Source organism: Cervus canadensis, chromosome 16, assembly GCF_019320065.1.
Source record: "Cervus canadensis isolate Bull #8, Minnesota chromosome 16, ASM1932006v1, whole genome shotgun sequence".
NCBI classification, from domain to species: domain Eukaryota; kingdom Metazoa; phylum Chordata; class Mammalia; order Artiodactyla; family Cervidae; genus Cervus; species Cervus canadensis.
Genome location: NC_057401.1, coordinates 1748642 through 1766895, shown reverse-complemented (window position 1 = coordinate 1766895; position 18254 = coordinate 1748642). Strand labels below are relative to the sequence as shown.

The 18254-nt window shown below is 47.6% G+C and overlaps 1 protein-coding gene across 1 annotated transcript in view; it reads right to left on the bottom strand.

Annotated features, from left to right (window-relative positions):
- DOCK2 (dedicator of cytokinesis 2) overlaps positions 1-18254 on the bottom strand; it is a 468222-nt gene that overhangs the window by 8434 nt on the left and 441534 nt on the right. Inside the window, 5 exon segments of the mRNA XM_043488772.1 lie at positions 508-645; positions 8949-9032; positions 10627-10803; positions 16066-16152; positions 16869-16953. Coding sequence (XP_043344707.1) covers positions 508-645; positions 8949-9032; positions 10627-10803; positions 16066-16152; positions 16869-16953 — 571 coding nt within the window.

Sequence of the window (18254 nt, the reverse complement as noted above, 5' to 3'; positions counted from 1 at the left end):
CAGGCAAGAACACTGAAGTGGGCTGTCATTTCTTTCTCCAGGGGATATCCTGACCTAGGGATGGAACGCGTGTCTCCCGCTTGGCATGTGGATTCTTTACCACTCAGCCTCCTGTGAAGCCCCATCTGTTATATAGCCTCTAGCAAGTCACTTAACGCCTTGGAATCTCGAGAACAGACACGAGGGTTTAAGAACCACTCCCAAGCTTGTTGTGAAGCCTAAATGAGCTAAGTGCTTAGATCAGATCAGCATATAGTAAGTTGGTGCTTCATCAGTGTTGCTTTTATTATTAGCACAATCTCTTGATTGTTCAGGACTCAATTTATAACTGGCATTTATCTGAGATGACGTTTAAGGGACCAAGTTTCCCGGAAGGTTCCCTGGATTGGCTCTGGCACTGCGGTTCTCAGGTCCCTCTCAAGGGCAGGCGCCTTTGCTCTGGCCTCTTCGCCCTCCCTGCCCCACCCCACCCATCTCACCCTCCCTGGCCTTGGGGACCAGCCGTACCATCTCTCTGACACCATATTCCTTCTCCACCTTCACTTTCAGGTTCTTGAAACACTCCTCCATCCGGTCGTGGAAGGGCCGCAGATTTTCTGACACTCTTCTCTCATGGATCTTAATGCCAGCTCCCAGGAAAGGGATCTGGGGAGAAAAGTGGTAAATGATGAGCCAGAGGTTGGCCACCTGGCTTCAGGGAGGGCGCTGAAGTCAAGTCCACCTGCTGAGAAATTGCTGAGGGCTTTATGGTCTCGACAACCTTTAGCTGGAGTCACCAACCCTGGGAAATGGGAAAATTGCATCCTTGAGGTTTGCTCTGAAAATAAGATTTCTAGGAGAAAGACCTCTGACTGTCTTGTCATGGAAGGGTTGCACCCTCCCCTCCCCGCCCCTCCCGTTAGTGGCCGCATGCTAGGGAAAGTCTGCATCTGGTGGGATCTACTGAGGAGCAGAGTGTGAGACCAGAGGAGTGGGGTCTCTGTTGCTTTGACTTAAACCCTTGTCCAAGAAGTTCTCGGAGATGCAAAAAGGAGAGTGTGACTGTTCAGAGACTGGGAGATAGGAGAAGGGAAGGGCTGAACAGAAAAGGCGTGGGCACAACCGGGTCTTACAACATGTATCCAGTGACAAGACCAAAGAAAGATAGCCGAGTGTTAATATCATGGAGCTAATGAGCCAATAGGGAATTTTTAAAGTGAAAGTTAGTCACTCAGTCATGTCCAACTCTTTGCGACCCCATGGACTGTAGCCCACCAGGCTCCTCTGTCCATGGAATTCTCTAGGCAAGAATACTGCAGTGGGTTGCCATTCCCTTCTCCAGGGGATCTTCCTGACCCAGGGATTGAACCCAGGTTTGCTGCATTGTAGGCAGATTCGTAACCATCTGAGCCACCAGGGAATGGAATATTTTTAAAGTGATGTAAAAGTCCTGGGAAGATGAGGGGGAAGAGAGGACTCATGAGGCAGTCAAGCCCTTACTTATCAGCAGAGGAGGTCAATCCACACTGTGTGAATGGTAGATCCAAGGACAGAAGCCAGGCCACAGCGGCTGCTCTAAGCTGAGAACAGCTGAAAAACTTAGTAGTGTGATCTCAGGGAAGCATAATGAGGACTGCAAGGAGTACAACACAGATCACTTCAGAGAAAACAAATGTTTTGATGATGGTGACCCAAAGACATTTCTGCCTCCTTCTCTTGGAGTGCTCCCCCAAATGGCAAAGTAAAGGAGAAACTGAAATTCAGTGAGACCAGAAGACACCTATGAACCTGGCCCAAAACATGTCGGGTGGAAGGTGGATGGAGGATGGTAACTGATCTTCCAGGACAGAGGAGGAGATGTGGTAAGAGGACAATCTGCCTCTGGGAAGCCAGGAAGGGCTCAGGGGTTAGAGGCACCTGGTATCTCAGAAAAGCTAGACTGAGTTGAGAGGCTGAAAACAGGGATGGATTGAAATTCTGCGACAGGAGCAGCTGGATGGCCAGGTCCCTGCAGTTTCATCTGGTAGTGTGTTATATTTTCTCATTTCCTCAAGAAGCAGGAGCTTATCTCTAGAATAATTAGAACAAAGAGCATTGAGCTAAGGGGTACCAGGCACAACAGAGGGCAAAGATGAGGAGCCGGACAGGAAACAGGGGTTGAGGAAAAGTCTGCATAATGATAAAGGCGAGACCTTCATTTTTGTCTCCAATTGCCAGCAGCACAGAAGCCAGGAGTTGCTTTGCAGGCAATAGCTCAAAGCATCTGTCCTGGAGAAAGTGAACAGCCCAGATGTGTGTGGATTACTCAGTTACCGTATGTAATGCCATCCAGGTGACAAGACCTTCTCTCATGCCCACAGATATTCATTCAGCTTTTTAGTGCCCCCACTCTTAACTAGGAACAGATTGCCAAGGATCACCAGGTATTGAAGGAAACTCTCCAGTGTGAAAGACAGTGATCAGAAACAAAAGACAGGAAAGCAAGCAAACACGGAAGAGGAAGGAAAGAAGTGGGGGAGAAGGGAGGAAAGGAAGCATGAATGGATTAATCTGGAAGAAACAGAGAACCAAGAGAGCCTGCTGCTGCTGCTAAGTCACTTCCGTCGTGTCCGACTCTGTGCGACCCCATAGACGGCAGCCCACCAGGCTCCCCCGTCCCTGGGATTCTCCAGGCAAGAGTACTGGAGTGGGTTGCCATTGCCTTCTCTGAAGAGAGCCTAAGAAAACATTATTTAAAAAAATAATTAATGTACAAATTAAGAAAAGATTTTCTATCCATGAAACAAGAAGATTTTATTTAAAAAGAAAGGAATGATAATGGAAATATTGCATAAAACCTACTGAGATAGTGTTGTAAGTGGAGATAAATGTATAGTTTTAATTTTATTAATACATTTTAGAAAAGATAGAAAATCAATTAGCTAAGATCCCAAGATATCAGTACAAGAGCAGCAAATTAAACACAAAAAGTGCAAAAGGAAGGAAATAATAAAAGTAAGAGTGAACATGAATGAAAAAGAAAACAAACTGACAAGACAGAGGATTGACAAGTCCAAAAGTTGGTTCTTTAAGATACGACACTGATAAACTCCTTATAGGGCTAATCAAGAAGATACCAGCAGGTACCAATAACCAACATCAAAATTTTAAAAAGGAGTGTCACTGTAGGAAGTATAAGCATTATAAAAAGTCATAAGAGGATATTATAATAACATTTATGTCAATGAATTTAATAGTTGGATAAAATGGACAAATTGTTAGAAAAATACCACTTACCAAAAAGGACACAAAAGAAATAGGAAATCTGCGAAGTATTAAATACACACTTTAAAACATTCTTGGCCTGTGTGGCTTCGCAGACAAATTTTAGCAAACATTTAGGGGATAAATAAATGCCAACTTTATAGAGACTCTTCAGAAAGGATTTTACATGTGGAATGATTTTCAACTTACTTCTTGAGACCAGGATAACTCTTATAAAAATTTAAGAATATTATTAGAAAGGAATATCTAGAAATTAGGAACTTTTAGAAAGGAATAGGTTAATATCTTTTGAGCATAGATTCAAAAATCCTGAAGAACATATTTTCAAATAGAATCTGGCAATATATAAAAATGATAATACATTATAACCAACTGGGATTTATGTCATTCATGCAAGGTTGGTTTAATATTCCAAAATCAACCAAAATAATTCACTGAATTAGTGGGATAATGAAGAAAAAATATGAGTATCTCAATAGATACATGAAAGGTATTTGATAAAGTAAAAGCCCATTCATGACAAAGAAGCAAACCAGGCATACAGTGGGACATCGTCTTTAAAACACCGCACTCGGAGAGATACTGTCTGTCGCCCTGATGCGGGAGACAGACGTCCTCCCTCTTCTTACGCTCATCAGTGCAAAGAGCGAGAAAAATAACTAAACCGTACAAGACTGGGACAGAATGAGTGAAACATTTTATATTAGAGATGACATGACTATATCTGTAAAACATCAAAAAGAATGTACAAACAATTTGACTTACTAAGTGAATTTAGTAGGATTACTGGATACAATGTAAACATGTTAAAAAAATGTAATTATACTGACAAACAGAAAAAAGTTTAAAAGCAATAATATTTAGAATAGTTAAAGATATCAAATCCCTAAAAACAAGTCTAATAAAATGTGAAATATTTTTACTTTGAAAACAACAAAACTTGCTGAGTGAAATTAAAGAGCTAAAGAAAAGGGCAGAGATCCCATGTTCATGTATTCGAAGAGTCACTATCATGAAGACAAAAATTCTCCTCAAATTAATTTATATATTTAATATATTTTAATCAAAATCTCTATGTGTTTTAGGGGTGTTTAAAATTTGGCAAGCTGATTAAAAAATTTATATGGAAATATGAAGGATAAGAAAGAGCAAGACAAATTTGAAAAAGAACTTGAAGTTCTCACCACTAGATCTCAAGACCGACTCTACAGCTATAGTAATTAGAGTGGAATTGGTGCAAGGATGGACAGACAGACCGACGGGACAGAACAGGAAGTCCAGAGACAGACTGACACACATGTGATCGCTGTTGTCAGAGTTGGGGGAATAACAGTCTTCTCAACAAGTGGCGCTGGAGGGGTTAGGAATCCATGCAGAAGGCTAAGAAGGCCCTTACTGCATGTCAGTCACATCAGTCACATACGGAAGAGCCCAGCATGAAACCATGAAATGTCCCCATAAACACAGGGGAAGGTCGTCATGACCTTGGGGTGCTCAGTTTTCAAGTGGACACAAAAGTGATAATCATTAAAAATTTCATGAATTGGAGCTCATGAAAGCCACAAACTGCTCTTCTTCAAAAATACATTTAGAAAGCAAACAGACAAGCCGCAGACCAAACAAAGATATTCACAATGTGTCAAACTATAATATGTCAAATGCATATATTTGACAAAGAACTCATATCTAGAATATATATGAACTGTTCTGAATTATTAACAAAAGAAAATTCAGTTAATAACATAAGTAAAAGATTTGAACAAACATTTCACAGAAAGGTTATTCAATTAGCCAGTAAACACAGGAAAATGCGATGAATGCCATCGCTTGAGAAAGGAAACGCAAATTAAAACTAAACCGAGATGCCCTCACAACACCAGGAAGACTAAAGCTAAAGAATCACAGCGTGCTGTGTCCGTAGAGTGTGGAGCGATTCGGGCTCCCAGAAGTCGTTGGTGGGAGAGTAAACTGGCTCAGCAACTTTGGAAACTGTGTCTGGGCACCCAGTCAGACTACAGATGAATGCATAACCCAGCACGCGCACTGCTGGCCGGAGGCTGAGGGCGCTGAGCACCGCTGCTCACCGACAGACATGAGCGAGAGTGCTCGCACCACGGTCAGCGCTGCGCAAAGCCTGAGGACAAGCGCCGTCAGCAGGAGGCTGGGCACACACCCCAAGAGGGGCTGCTACATTGTTACAGGCACACAATGGCGAACCTTGGAAACAAGAAAGAAAGCTTCTCTTGCAGGCAACAGCCTGGATGGATCTCACAGACATTACACTGAAAAAAAGCAGCCAGACACACAGCAACATACTGTATAATACCACTTTTATGATGTTCAGAAACAGGCAAAGTTTCAGAAGTTTGGCATTATCTATTAAAGCCAGCTGAGCACCGAAGAATTGATGCTTTTGAACTGTAGTGTTGGAGAAGACTCTTGAGAGTCCCTTGGACTCCACGGAGATCCAACCCGTCCATCCTAAAGGAGATCAGTCCTGGGTGTTCATTGCAAGGACTCATGCTGAAGCTGAAACTTCAATACTTTGGCCACCTGATGCGAAGAACAGACTCACTGGTAAAGACCCTGATGCTGGGAAAGACTGAAGGCAGGAAGAGAAGGGGATGACAGAGGATCAGATGGTCTGACGGCATCACTGACTCAATGGACATGAGTTTGGGTAGACTCTAGGAGTTGGTGAAGGACAGGGAGGCCTGGCGTGCTGCAGTCCACGGGTCGCAAAGGGTCAGACACAACTGAGCGACTGAACTGAACTGAACTGATTAAAGCCAGATATTCTCATACATTATAACCAAGCAACTCCATAGCTAGGTATATACCTGACAGAAATTGAGTATGTGTGTGCTAAAAAGATACATACGAAGATGTTCAGAACAGAACTACTTGAAATAGCCTCAAACTGAAATCACCCCAAATCTCCACCAGTTAAAAAACAAAACAAAGCAAAATTTTCTGGCATAGTTATACAGTTCAGCTGCATAGACTATTATACATCAATAAAAATGAATAAATAATGGTCTTGTATAATAAAATTAATCAATTTAAAAACATAACTTTAAACAAAATGTTAGACACAGAGGAATGCATACTGTGTGATTCCATTTATATAGAGGTCAAAAATAAGGAAAAGTTTAGGAATGAGTGCTTGGATGGTTAAAAAATACTGTTAAAAAGTGAGTCAATGGTTATTGTAAAGGCAGGATAATGGTCAACCTTGGGGAGAGCTGTCAATGACCACAGGAAGGCACAAGAGAGGCATCTGTGTGCGAGAGGAATTCTGGGTCTTCATCTGGGGGTGGCCACACAGGTGTACATTGTGATAAATCCACGTGCCGTGTATTTTTGTCATGTTTACTTCTCTGCGTGTAATGCTTCATAACCTGTTTACAAGAAGGATGTACTATAGACATCTTTCCATGCCGCTAGAGAAAAATCTTTACAAACAATTAGGAAGCGATCCATCTTGAAATCCATGAAATCTTTAACCCATCATATCCTGTGCGCTTCTAGCTCCTGTTGTGTTGCTAGAGATACGGGTATAGCTCCCTTTGAACTCTAAGGATCTTGTGTTTTGAGAAAATCCAAAGTGAATCTGGCTTTGCCAAACCAAGAGCCAATCTATAATTAAGCTTCAAGAGGAGAGGCAGGGAGTGGGTCCAAGCCTGGCACACAGTTGGAGCTCAATATATATTATATAAGTTGCAAGAATGAATGGAAAGAAATGAAGGAGGAGGAATTAATCTGCTGTGTGTAATGTTAGAAAGGCCACCTTCACCCTGAGCAGGGCAGCGTCTCTTGGTCTCTTGAGTATTTAGGATGCTGGCCTCTGAGTGGGAGGGACGTGGTCCAGGGCAATCCTCTGGTGGGCTTCCGTCAGCAGTGTGGCAGAAAAGGCGGGGCTGGTGCTAAGGGGAGGGCACACGCTCTCCACTAGGGGGCGCTGTTGGAGGCTGCTTAGCCAAGGGCTCTTAGAGGCTGTAACATCCAATACAGGCTTTTAGTCTCCCTTCTTTGCTTGTGGTGTCCCTTTCTTAACGGAAAGATTTTGGAAAAATTTCCTAAAGGCACAGCCTGGAATCAGCCGCACTGTGGGGCCACAGTCCAGTTCATACCTCGGGTGCAGAGGATACGGCCCAGAGAGTCCCCTCCCCGGGGATAAGGCACGCCCAGCAGTGAGGCCAGGGCAGTGACATGGACGGAGAATGAGGCCTGACAACCAGACACATTTGTGTGCATTTTCGCCCTCCTTGGGGTGCCCCAGGAAGGATGGAAGCAGGAAACCAACCAAGGTTGAGACTCCCTGCTTCCCAAGCTGGGCAGGGGGAGGGTGGGCATCATTACTTGAGCATTAAAGGACACGGTGGCCTCAAAAGCTGGGGCCCTTCGGGATGACAAGAGGTGCAAGGTAAGGAGGGGGAGAAAGTTGCAGACACAGAGAATGCACTCAGGAGAGTGCGCTGCACAGCCGCTGGCGGTTCATTTTTAAGGCCTCACTTTGCATAAGTTGGCAGAGGCAGAGAAGGACCTGAATAAGGAATTCTTATTTTAAGAAAAGAGGCTGCACCCAATGCTTCACATTCCTGATTTCCCTGGAGTCACAAAAACTCCCCACCACAGCTCACCTTTCTTTGCGCTGTGACTGGCGAGAAGGGAGGGCTGGCCCTGATCGAAGCCCCCCAGCGCGCCCTCTGGAGCCCACCCTGGGTCCTGGGGGCTGGGTGGGCCTGGAGAGCAGGGATGTGTTGGGAGGGGGTGCTGCAGGCCCAGACTGGGAGCCTGGTCCTCTGATCACCCCTGGGGAGGGGTCTGTGGATCGTTTCTTCTCCAGGGAGTAGGAATGAGATGGAGGGAGAGAAAACCCAGGAGAGGGAGCCGAGAAAGAGCAGAGAAGGAGGGAGGGCAGTGGAGAAAGAAGCAGAAGGGAAGCAAAGCCAGGAGTGAGGTGTGAGGGGACAGCAGAGAGGGCCCGAGTCAGAGAGGGGAGGGGGAGCAGAGAGCTCCTTAGAGGGCGGTGCAGAGTGAGACACAGAGGAGACGCGGAGGGAAGGGACAGAGGGACAGGGTGCAGGGAGGGGACAGACAGATGAAAGACACGCAGGGAGCAGGGGAGAGCAGGCAGGAAGAACAGTCTGTCTGAGGCCCGGGGCTGGACCTCCAGGGGCTCAGCAGCTTGTGTGGCGGGCAGGCCTTTGACCCCAAACCAACCAAACCAAGGCCTCGATTATGTTTGAAAGCTGGTATCCATCTGAGCATTAACTGCGATAAACTGGGTCAGCCTTAGGAGGAGGGGAGGTGGGAGTGGGGGCCGGAGTCTCCCGGTATCTGATTGGCGGGTGCTGGCTGCAGGGGGTGGTGGTGGGAGGCGTGCGGGAGCCTGGATTTCATCTCAGCCCCACTGGGAGAGGCCACCTCCTGAATTCAGTGCCCAACAGAGCAGTCCCAGCAACACACACAGCGCAGCACGCCTGCACAGGCCAGGCCGCACCCCAAGGAGGCAAGGCCCCGGATCCACTCCTAGGATGTGCCCGCTCAGGTGAAGACAGAGTCAGAAGAAAGGTCCAAAGCCAAAGGGCAGGAGAACAAGTAAAGCCAGGCCATAGCCACCAGGGGCCGGCGGAGGGCAAGCCGGCCAGCAGGTCAGAGGAGAGCGCAGGGCCAGGCCCCCCAGCCCAGCTCTGCTGTACCTGCCAGGCGATCAGGTCCTTGAGGCGTGTCAGCTTGTCCTGGTCCTCTGGGTGCTCCCGGGTGTACTCTTCAGTGAAGAAGGCCTGGGGGGACAGACAGGACATTGGGGATTTCCTGTGCCTTTGGTGAACCCCACCCCGCATCTCTCTGGCTGGGAGAGGATTCCATTTGAAAGGGGCAGGAGTGAGGCCATTGCTATGTAGATGGGCAACAGTCAGGGAACTCAGGGATTCATGTCGCCTATTCCCAGGGCTCAGATCAATAGCCACTGGGAAAGGGTCACAAACAAACCCCAGGGAAACAGTTGTTAAATGGGGGGTGGGGATGGTCTCCCGACCAGTAGCATCACCACTGAACAAACCCCACCCCGGCTGACTGAATCAGAACCTCTGGTGTTGGGATGGGCTGGGGGCAACCACGTGTTAGGAAATCCTGCAGGGGCTTCTGCTGCAGTTCAGCGCATCGTCCCCCAGGAAGAAGCTCAGTAAGGAAGTCCACCCGGCGGTCTTTCCCGCTCACCTCCCTGTGGTGTGGGACCTCGGCAGCCCAGCTGTTTCTGGGCTCACGTGCTCAGTGTGTGCAGGAGTATACAGACACGTCTTATCACCCCTCAAGGATGTACAGAGGGTTACCAGTGATGGCTGTGTGAGGTATCCCAGGGTAACTGGAAGGACTGACTGGAATTACTGTCCCTGAATTACACTAGAGTGTCGTATTCTTAGTCTTACATCAATGGATGACATAGAAAAGTTAATCCGGTGGGAGGCGGGAGGGGGGACCAGGATGGGGAACACATGTAAATCCATGGCTGATTCATGTCAATGTATGGCAAAAACCACTTCAATATTGTAATTAGCCTCCAACTAATAAAAATAAATGAAAAATAAATAAACAAAAAGCAATAACTCAAGGAAAAAAAAAGAAATTCATCATGAGATTTTTGAGAATGAGTTGACCATTTTTCCCTCAACGTCCCATTAATTGTATGGCTTAGGTGAAAATCAAAGAAAACTTTCTATTCTATCTCAGTGCTGGGAAAACCTGTGCCCCCACCCCCACCCCATCCCCGCTTACTGAGTAATTATTTTCCTCCAGTGGAAAATGTGACTTCTATAACCAATGACCTTTCCCTTTTTGCCATGAACACCATGAGGCTCAAAAATGAAATCTGTGGCCGAAACATGTGGGGATTTCTAGAGGGACCTTATGACCAGAATATCTAGATAATAACTCCCTCTTTGGAGTTGATCTCCCATCCCTTCTGGATTTTCACAGACTCTGGGTTTCACTTCTTCCCCTTTGTAGAGGTCATTTCCATCATCTGTAGAGGAGATGGCTTTTCACAAGTGGCGTGGACTTTGATTGGTGGATCCTGACTTTCATGGTCTGGATTATGGTCATCCCAGAGTCTTTCTTTGGCAGAGGCACCTGGATGTGCCCAGAGGGATAAGGGACCTCTAAGACCACTGCTCCTTCCTGCACCACACAGAGCATGGCATCGAGGGAGGGAAGGAGCTGAGGGTCAGGCTGTAGGAACTCTGGGAGGTGCATGAGGTCCGAACCACCTGCAGTGTCCTTCGGAGGGACAGACAGCTGCAGTGAGGTGAGTGGCCGCAGCTGTCTGCCCGGGACCCTCCTGCCATGGCTCTGTCCCTTCCAAGAGAGGGGACCCCTCACCTTCTCGTACTTGGCGAACCCTCCCATGACAGCAGGGTCCACGATCCCATTCAGGAGCATGGACAGCGGGTTAATGGGGAGGGTCTCGTCACTCTGATACTGGTTTATCATCATCAGGATCTTCTCATTGGCGGTGGACATGGTTTCGATGGCATTCTCCAGAGGGCTAATTGTGGTCTGTTGAAAACAAGATCACCAAGAAGAAAGGGCCTGAGCAGGCTGCTTTAAAAACAGGTATAATTATTGGGATTCATTTCCTTTGGGGTTGGAATTCAAATGAAGCAACGTTCCCCAAGGGGCTGTAGCAGGCTCCCATGGTAATTACTGAGCCCGGGGGGCTGTCTGCTGTCTGGGGAAGTGACAAGCTGAATTTCTGCTTAGTGAGAAAAAGATTTCCCTGGGGAAATGAAGTAGGCAGTGGCAGGCACTCTTTGGGGTTTCAGTGGTTGGATGTGCTCCAAGGAGGCTTTTTCTTCTTACTACCTGGTGAGAGACACTCCCATCCAACCATCTGGTACTGGATGTGCACCTACCATGTGTGAGCCCTGAGCTGGAGATGAGAGCCGCTGATGATACAGTCACTGGCCTGGCCCACAGCAGGTCCTGAGACTTGTTATATGCGGGGTCACTGCTCCAACATGGGCTTCACTTAGTTGGGAGATAAAACTAAACACCCTTTCAATACCTCTTAAAAAGCAAGAGAAATAGAACGCTGAGCTTCCCAGGTGGCGCAATGGTAAAGAATCTGCCTGCCACTTCAGGAGACGCAAGAGACAAGGGTTCAATCCTGGGGTCAGGAAGATCCTCTGGAGGAGGAAAGGGCAACCCACTCCAGTATTTTCGGCCTGGGAAATCCCACGGACAGAGGAGCCTGGCGGGCTACAGTCCACAGGTCTCCAAGTCAGACACCCACCACCGAAGGACTGAACACAGCGCAGCAAACAGAATGGCATTAGGTACTAACTGGCAAAACTGTGGTTCCCATGAGCACAGGATCTAGACAAAACAGTAAATGAGAAGTCTTCAGACTTTCTCTGTGACAGAGCCAGATGCTGTCTGTGGCAACAACTCAACACCATCATTGTAGGAAGAAACTAGTGTGAGAATCAGTGATTGTCTTTGTTCCATGAAACTACTTACCAAAATAATTGCAGGTGGGATCTGGCTCATAGGCCATAGCTTCCTGACCCCTGAACTAAACTAAGCAAATTAAAAATGAGTGCAAATCTCAGCCAGTTTTTCTATCTGTTTGACCTTGGGCAAGTTTCCTAAACTTTCCAAGCCTCAGTTGACTTTTTGGTAAAATGAGAAGAAAATCTACTTCAGAAAGTAGCTGATGGCTGTTATTATTACCTCTTGTAGACATTACGACAAGGCACAGCTTCCGTCCTAAGAAGGGAAGACTCACTGGCAGGGCGGGTCGGGGCTGGAGGGAATGGTCAGGAAGCCTGAGAAGCCTTCCTGGAGGAGGGGGCCCTAAGTGTTGCTGTCTGCTGAAATGGTGGCGTCAGAGGGCCTGCCTGTGAGTGCGCAGTGAAGAGTAGCTGAGATAACAGGACACCTGACTCACAGCAGCTCTTTCCCAGGTGCATCGGCTGGTTACCGCCACTGCTGACTGTACGAGGGGGCAGACCCGGCATTCGCGGCCACGTTCTCGGTCACCCTTCTAAACTATTTCCCTAAATCCCTGGGAAACCCTAGCCTCCTCACCCACTTTCCTGGTCTCTGGGCATTTCTGAAGATGGCTGTCTCTTCAAAGGTCCTGCGAGTAGGTTGTCCCTGTGTCACGGTCACTCTGCACACACACACACACACATGTGCATGCACACACACACACACACACACACACACACACACACACAGCCTGGTGGGGGCAGCAGCCCGTGTTCTACAGGCTGCAATCCATGGCCCAGTGTCTGTCTTAGGCATCCTCTGAGCTGCATGAGAGAAGCGTTATTATTACAACTTAACACGGATCACCGGGGCAGTTCAAGGTCCATCTGCGGGCTTTAGCTTTTTCATAAGCAAAATAATTCCAATGGACAGAAACTAGGGATGTGTTTGCACATTGGAGATCTGTAGGTCAACCTGGGGCTGGGTCTGTCATTTAGCCAGCACACGGGTTCTAAAGTTTTTAGAAATTAATTCAGCCTGAAAGAGTTTGCTGCAGCTTCTCCCACTGCCTGTTGTCTTAATGTGACCATTTCACATATTTACAGTATCTTCTTGGTCTCTGAAGGTATTCAGATTTGTAGCTCTTGGATTAAATGACTTTCAGAGTGTCTTTCAGCTCGGAAAATCCATAGTTTTATCTTTTTTTTTTTTTTTTTTGGCCACACTGTGTCTTGTGGGATTTTAGTTCCATGACCAGGAATTGAACCTGGGCCTTTGGCAGTGAAGGGTGGACAGCCAGAGAATTCCCATGAAATTCCATAGTTTTTTCATGTCTATTTTACAGATGATGAAAACTAAGGCCAGAGATACGTTGTGTTTGTCCAACATCATATAGCCTCTTAATAACTAGGTTGAATTTGGCCCCCTGACTCCCAGCTCAGAACTTCTTGTAAAGACTAAATATTCTCAGGACCAAGAACAAGGAAAGAACTCTCAATAAGCAAGACTTGCACTTGAATCCCATCAGAAAACACCCCTCTGTACAAACTGTACTACAGTCATCACAGTTCATGAAAGAAATCACCAAGAACAAGATACAAACTCTATAACACAAAGACAAATGTCTGGAGAGGAATTCACTCAGCAGGCATCAAATTTCTGTGTCTGAAACATCCTTAATTCTCAGTAACTCAACTGAGGGAGGTTAATAGAGATAAATTTCCTCTGGTCAACTTTTTGGAGGCTTTCCCAACACTTCTATCAGGGGGGTATCAGTCAAGGTTGACTATTTCCTTCCTAATTTCAGAATCATGAGTTCATAAAGTAAAGGAACCACTTCAGATATTATAGGCTTCTGCATATTAATTGAGTGATGGGTTGATGAATTTACTTAATAACTATTCTTGAGCACCAATTTTGTGTCTGGGACTATTCTTTGCACTCAGAGATATGGCCAGGAACAAAATGGACAAAAACCTGTCTTCCTGGAGCTCACAGCCTAGTGGAGCTTATATTCTAATGTTACTATATGTAAAATTATAGATATTAAAAATAAACACACAGGCAAGCTATGTTGTCCATCAGGAGGTGAGACGCCCTGGCAGAGGGGCCGGGGCACGCGGGGAGCGCAGGCAGGGATCCCCTGTTTGCCGACAGCCCCGCGGGGACAGTGACGAACAGAGGCACCTCTCTGAGCCCACCAGAGGAGAGGGCACGGCCAGGGCCAGTGGGTGGAGACCACAGCTTAGTGGAAAGTTTCCAATTCCTCACCTCAAAAATGGGGTTAATCATAATAGCGTACTTCACAGGGTTTTGTGGGATTAAATAGAATAATGCTATAAAGCCCTTGACACAGCTCCTGGAACACTTGTCTAAGCTTATCATACACCAATGTGTCCCTTGAATAAAGGTCATGTGTCGTTTCTTCCTCTCTAGGGCACTAACTCTGGGGTAGGCTGGGGACACACTGAGGAAGGAGAGAGTGGCTCTATCCAGATGCCTGATATGAGAAGTTAAAGTCAAACGTCACCTCTTTCATTTTAAAAAAAAAATTGTCAGTTTATTTATTTCTGGCTGTGCTGGGTGTTAGTTTCAGCACTTTGGATCTTCAGTCACAGTTGTGGCATGTGAACTCTTAGCTGCGGCAGGCATGTGGGATCTAGTTCCCTGACCAAGGATCGAACCCAGGCCCCCCGCACTGGGAGCATGGAGTCTTAGCCACTGGATGACCAGGGAAGTCTCAAACCTCATCTCTTTCACTAACCTTGAACAATCCACTAACTCACTCAGTACCTGGGTTTCCTCATCTGTAAAACGGAAGAATAATAATATCTACCTCGCAGCCTTGTTGAGGGGTTTAAATGAGGTCACACCTATGAACAGTTTAGCACATGCTCAGTAATGTCTGTTGATGTTATCATCTGTTATTATATTTTCCTAAGGTCTAGGCCACGCCTGTGTAAAGGAGATTGGAGGGTCACCTGGCTTCTGGGGGTTTGGGCCTTAAGGGCTGAAGGGGGACGGTTTAAAAGCTGATCAAACCGCAGCTGGAAATGTCAGTCAGACCATGTCCCTCCTGTGCTTGCAGCCAGCTCCAGTTCACCCAGTGGAAAAGCCAGCGACCTCATGGTGCCTACAAGGTCCTAGAGGACCTGCTAGCAGACTACTGCTATTCCTCCCTCACTTGTTCTGATTCAGATGCAAGCTTGTTCTGCCCCAGGGCCTTTGCAGTTGCTGTTCCCTCTGCCAGAAGGGATATTCCCTCTGCTTCTCTTGGATATTTGCATAGATCACTCCCTCACTTCCTCCAGGCTTTTGCTCAAAAGGCATTTAGCCAGAAGACTTTCTCTCTCCATGCTGCTTAAAATAACCCCCATTTATTACCTTTCTCTTTTATTTTTCTCCAGCTGACATAGCGTATATTTACTCAGGCTTTTTTAGTGTCTTCACCACTAGAATGTAAGCTTCACTGTAAAATCTCCAGGTGCCTGACATATGTTAGGAACTCAAACATTTGCTGAATGAATAAGTGAATAAGATATCCTGAATACGCCCCTGCTTCTCAAGTTTCCCTAGTCTTCCATTTGCATGCTGGGAGCTGCAAGATCCTTAGCTATCTGAGAACACAGAGACCCTGAAGTGAGTTAAGAAGCAAAATACATGTTATATGGGGAACAAAATACATGGAGTTCATACATTTGCATTGTAGTCAGAGCTTTGCCTCTGCATGATTTCTCCGAGCTCTAGTGCATCCAACTCTGAAAAGAGTTCATAGCGGGATTCTGCAAAGGGGTCCCAAAGAATTGCTGTGGGGGAGGATATGAGGAGCTGAATGTGTCCATGGAGTTCCAGGCCCTCTGCTTCACCTGTACCAGCCACAGAAACTCCCTGCTCGTCAGGTTTGTTACTGGATTCTATGGTACCTTTCATTTTCTGGGGAAAAAAGCTATCGGATGCTAAAAATTAATCTAAAAGCAGGTAAACTCGATGCTGCTTCAGGTCCCTTCCTGCACTGGAATTCCTGGAGTCCTGCCTGGCGGCTCAGACAGTAAAGAATCTGCCTGCAATGCAGGAGACCTGGGTTCAATTCCTGGGTCAGGAAGATCCCCTAGAGAAGAGAAGGGAATGGCTACCCACTCCGGTATTCTTGCCTGGAGAATCCCATGGACAGAGGAGCCTGGTGGGCTACAGTCCACAAAGTCACAAAGAGTTGGACACAACTGAACAACTAACACTTTTTCACTTTTCCTTTCTGCAGCGGCTTTTAACAAAGGCATTTATTTCCCTCTCCTGGTCCCAGGAGACTCCTGAGGCCGGCAGACTCACCTGGGACATGTGAACCACCTCAAACCAGCGCAGGATGCCGGGAAGCTTGTATGCAGTCACGAAGGAGGTCCTCTCAATCCACATCGACTGTCCCATTGGAGGGAGGCAGGGGCAGGAAAGCAACACACTTATGAAACCTGACCAGCAGAGTTGGGACCCAGCCAGGCCCCCAGGCCTCCTATCCACCCGGAATCAGAATAAAAAATTACAAGATCCAGAAACACGCTCCCGTTTTACCCTGAAGAATCCTTTCTCAATGTGAAGTTTACATTTTCCCTAGATTTAGGTCCAATATGTTTTAACCTGGGTCTCTGAACAGGCATAATTTTTAGGCACAATTGAATGCATTCACCTGCATTTTCTGGGTGTGTGTGTATAGCAATCAATCATCATATTCTTAAAGAGGCAGAGACACCGCCCCCCCTCCAAATATGAAGAATCAGAGTTGAGGGGAAAGAGCTGAGAGAGACTTGGAGCTGGCCCATTGTGCCAGCCTTGGCCCTTGGGAATAGCAAACAGGTCCTGGGAAACCCAGGGACACTGGGGACTGTCAATCCCCGAGGCTGACAGCGGCTCTCGCCAGGCCTGGGTTATATGGAGAGTGGAGAGGCTCAGGAAATGAGACGACAAACCCAAGAGAAGAGCCTGGAGAGCGGGTGTCATCGTCGCAACAGAAGCCAGGCTCCTTCCTGCGGGTTTGGGCCAGAGGCCCTCCCGTTATGCTTCTGGCAGGAGCACGCTCTGGCTGGCACAGAGGCCCAGGGGAATGACCGAGGCTGCTGAAGGGGAGAGGAGACACTTACGGCAAACTCATTCTCGGGATCGACGGCCCCCCTGCGCACTGGCCGGGAGTAGTGGAACTTTTGCACATAGTTGGATTTGTAAAAGCTGCAAGAGAGGAAGAGGCTGAGGCCCCTGAGAGCAAAACCTGACCTGAGCCTGCACTGTCCAGGGAGGCCCCCCGCAGTGAACTCTAGGTCTGGTAGAGCCCTCGCTGCAGCGTTTAAAGCCAGGCTTTCCTTCTAAGATGATTTAGAAGCTCGTCAGACGTATGCCCTCATAAGAACATAGCAGCCCTCAGGGTACCCCAAAAGTTGAAGTTCTATCATTAATACACATATTAGTGCCCGGGCCATTGCTTCTTATGATCTAGATGAAGGATCTGGATACATCCAAGGTCCTAGACTAGTGGCCCAGAGGTATCTTCTAAGGATTCCTTGAGGTGTCCCGGCTACCCCCCATCAGTCTTCCTGAATCTCTAGGACTGTTCTAGCATCAGAGCCAGCAGGGCATGGTGCTGGCTGTGTGCTTGTCATCCCTTGCCCGAGGGGGCCTTACTGAGATGGGGACGGAAGGCTGAGATGCAGGCTGAGCTACATCTGCTCCCCTACCTCCCTAGCGTGAGACCACTTCTCCCCCAGAGAGCAAGCCATTCCTCTCACAACTGAGCTCCTGCTCGGACAGGCCCTCCCAGAGAAGAAGCCTCTCCTAAGGCACTCAAGGCATGAAACTGGGCATCTGGGCTTAAGGGGGGTGAGCCAGACAGCTTGGAGTGGGCACCCTCCACTCACCCTGGGAGGCACCCCTGGAGTGGGCACCACCCACCCTGCCGCCCAGAGATCCCACAGACCTTCCGCTTCGCCGCCTCATTCCTGACCTTGGCTTCTGGTGTTAAACAGATCACTCTTGTCTTCATGCTGCTACCTCCAATGCCTCCTTTATTTTATTTTATATTTTAAATTTTCTGGTTTGTGGGGTCTTAAAGTTTCTTGACCAGGGATTGACCTTTGGCTCTCGGCAGTGAAAGCACTGAGCCCTAACCACGGGGGGAACTCCCGTGATGCACCCTTTCTAAATCGTAATCTAGACACATCCACGGTCAATGCCCAACCTTCACAAACGCCTAAAAGATGTCCCTCTGGAGAAAGCGCTCAGCCCAAGCATCATGGCCCTGTCGCCCACACTCTCCGGTGGTGGATTCCTGGAGCCGCTCCGGGACCAACCTGAGTGACAGGCTCTCCATGTCCCACTCAGTGAAGCCCATCGCTGCTTCCTAAGGACTCCCCGGCCGCAGGGTGAGCCCGCCCTCTTCCTCCCGGCCACCCCTGGTGTCAGCCTTCCAGGGGCAGGGCCCAGAGGGCTCATGGGGGTGATGCTTCTTCCAGGAAGGAAATGGAAAACAGGCTGAG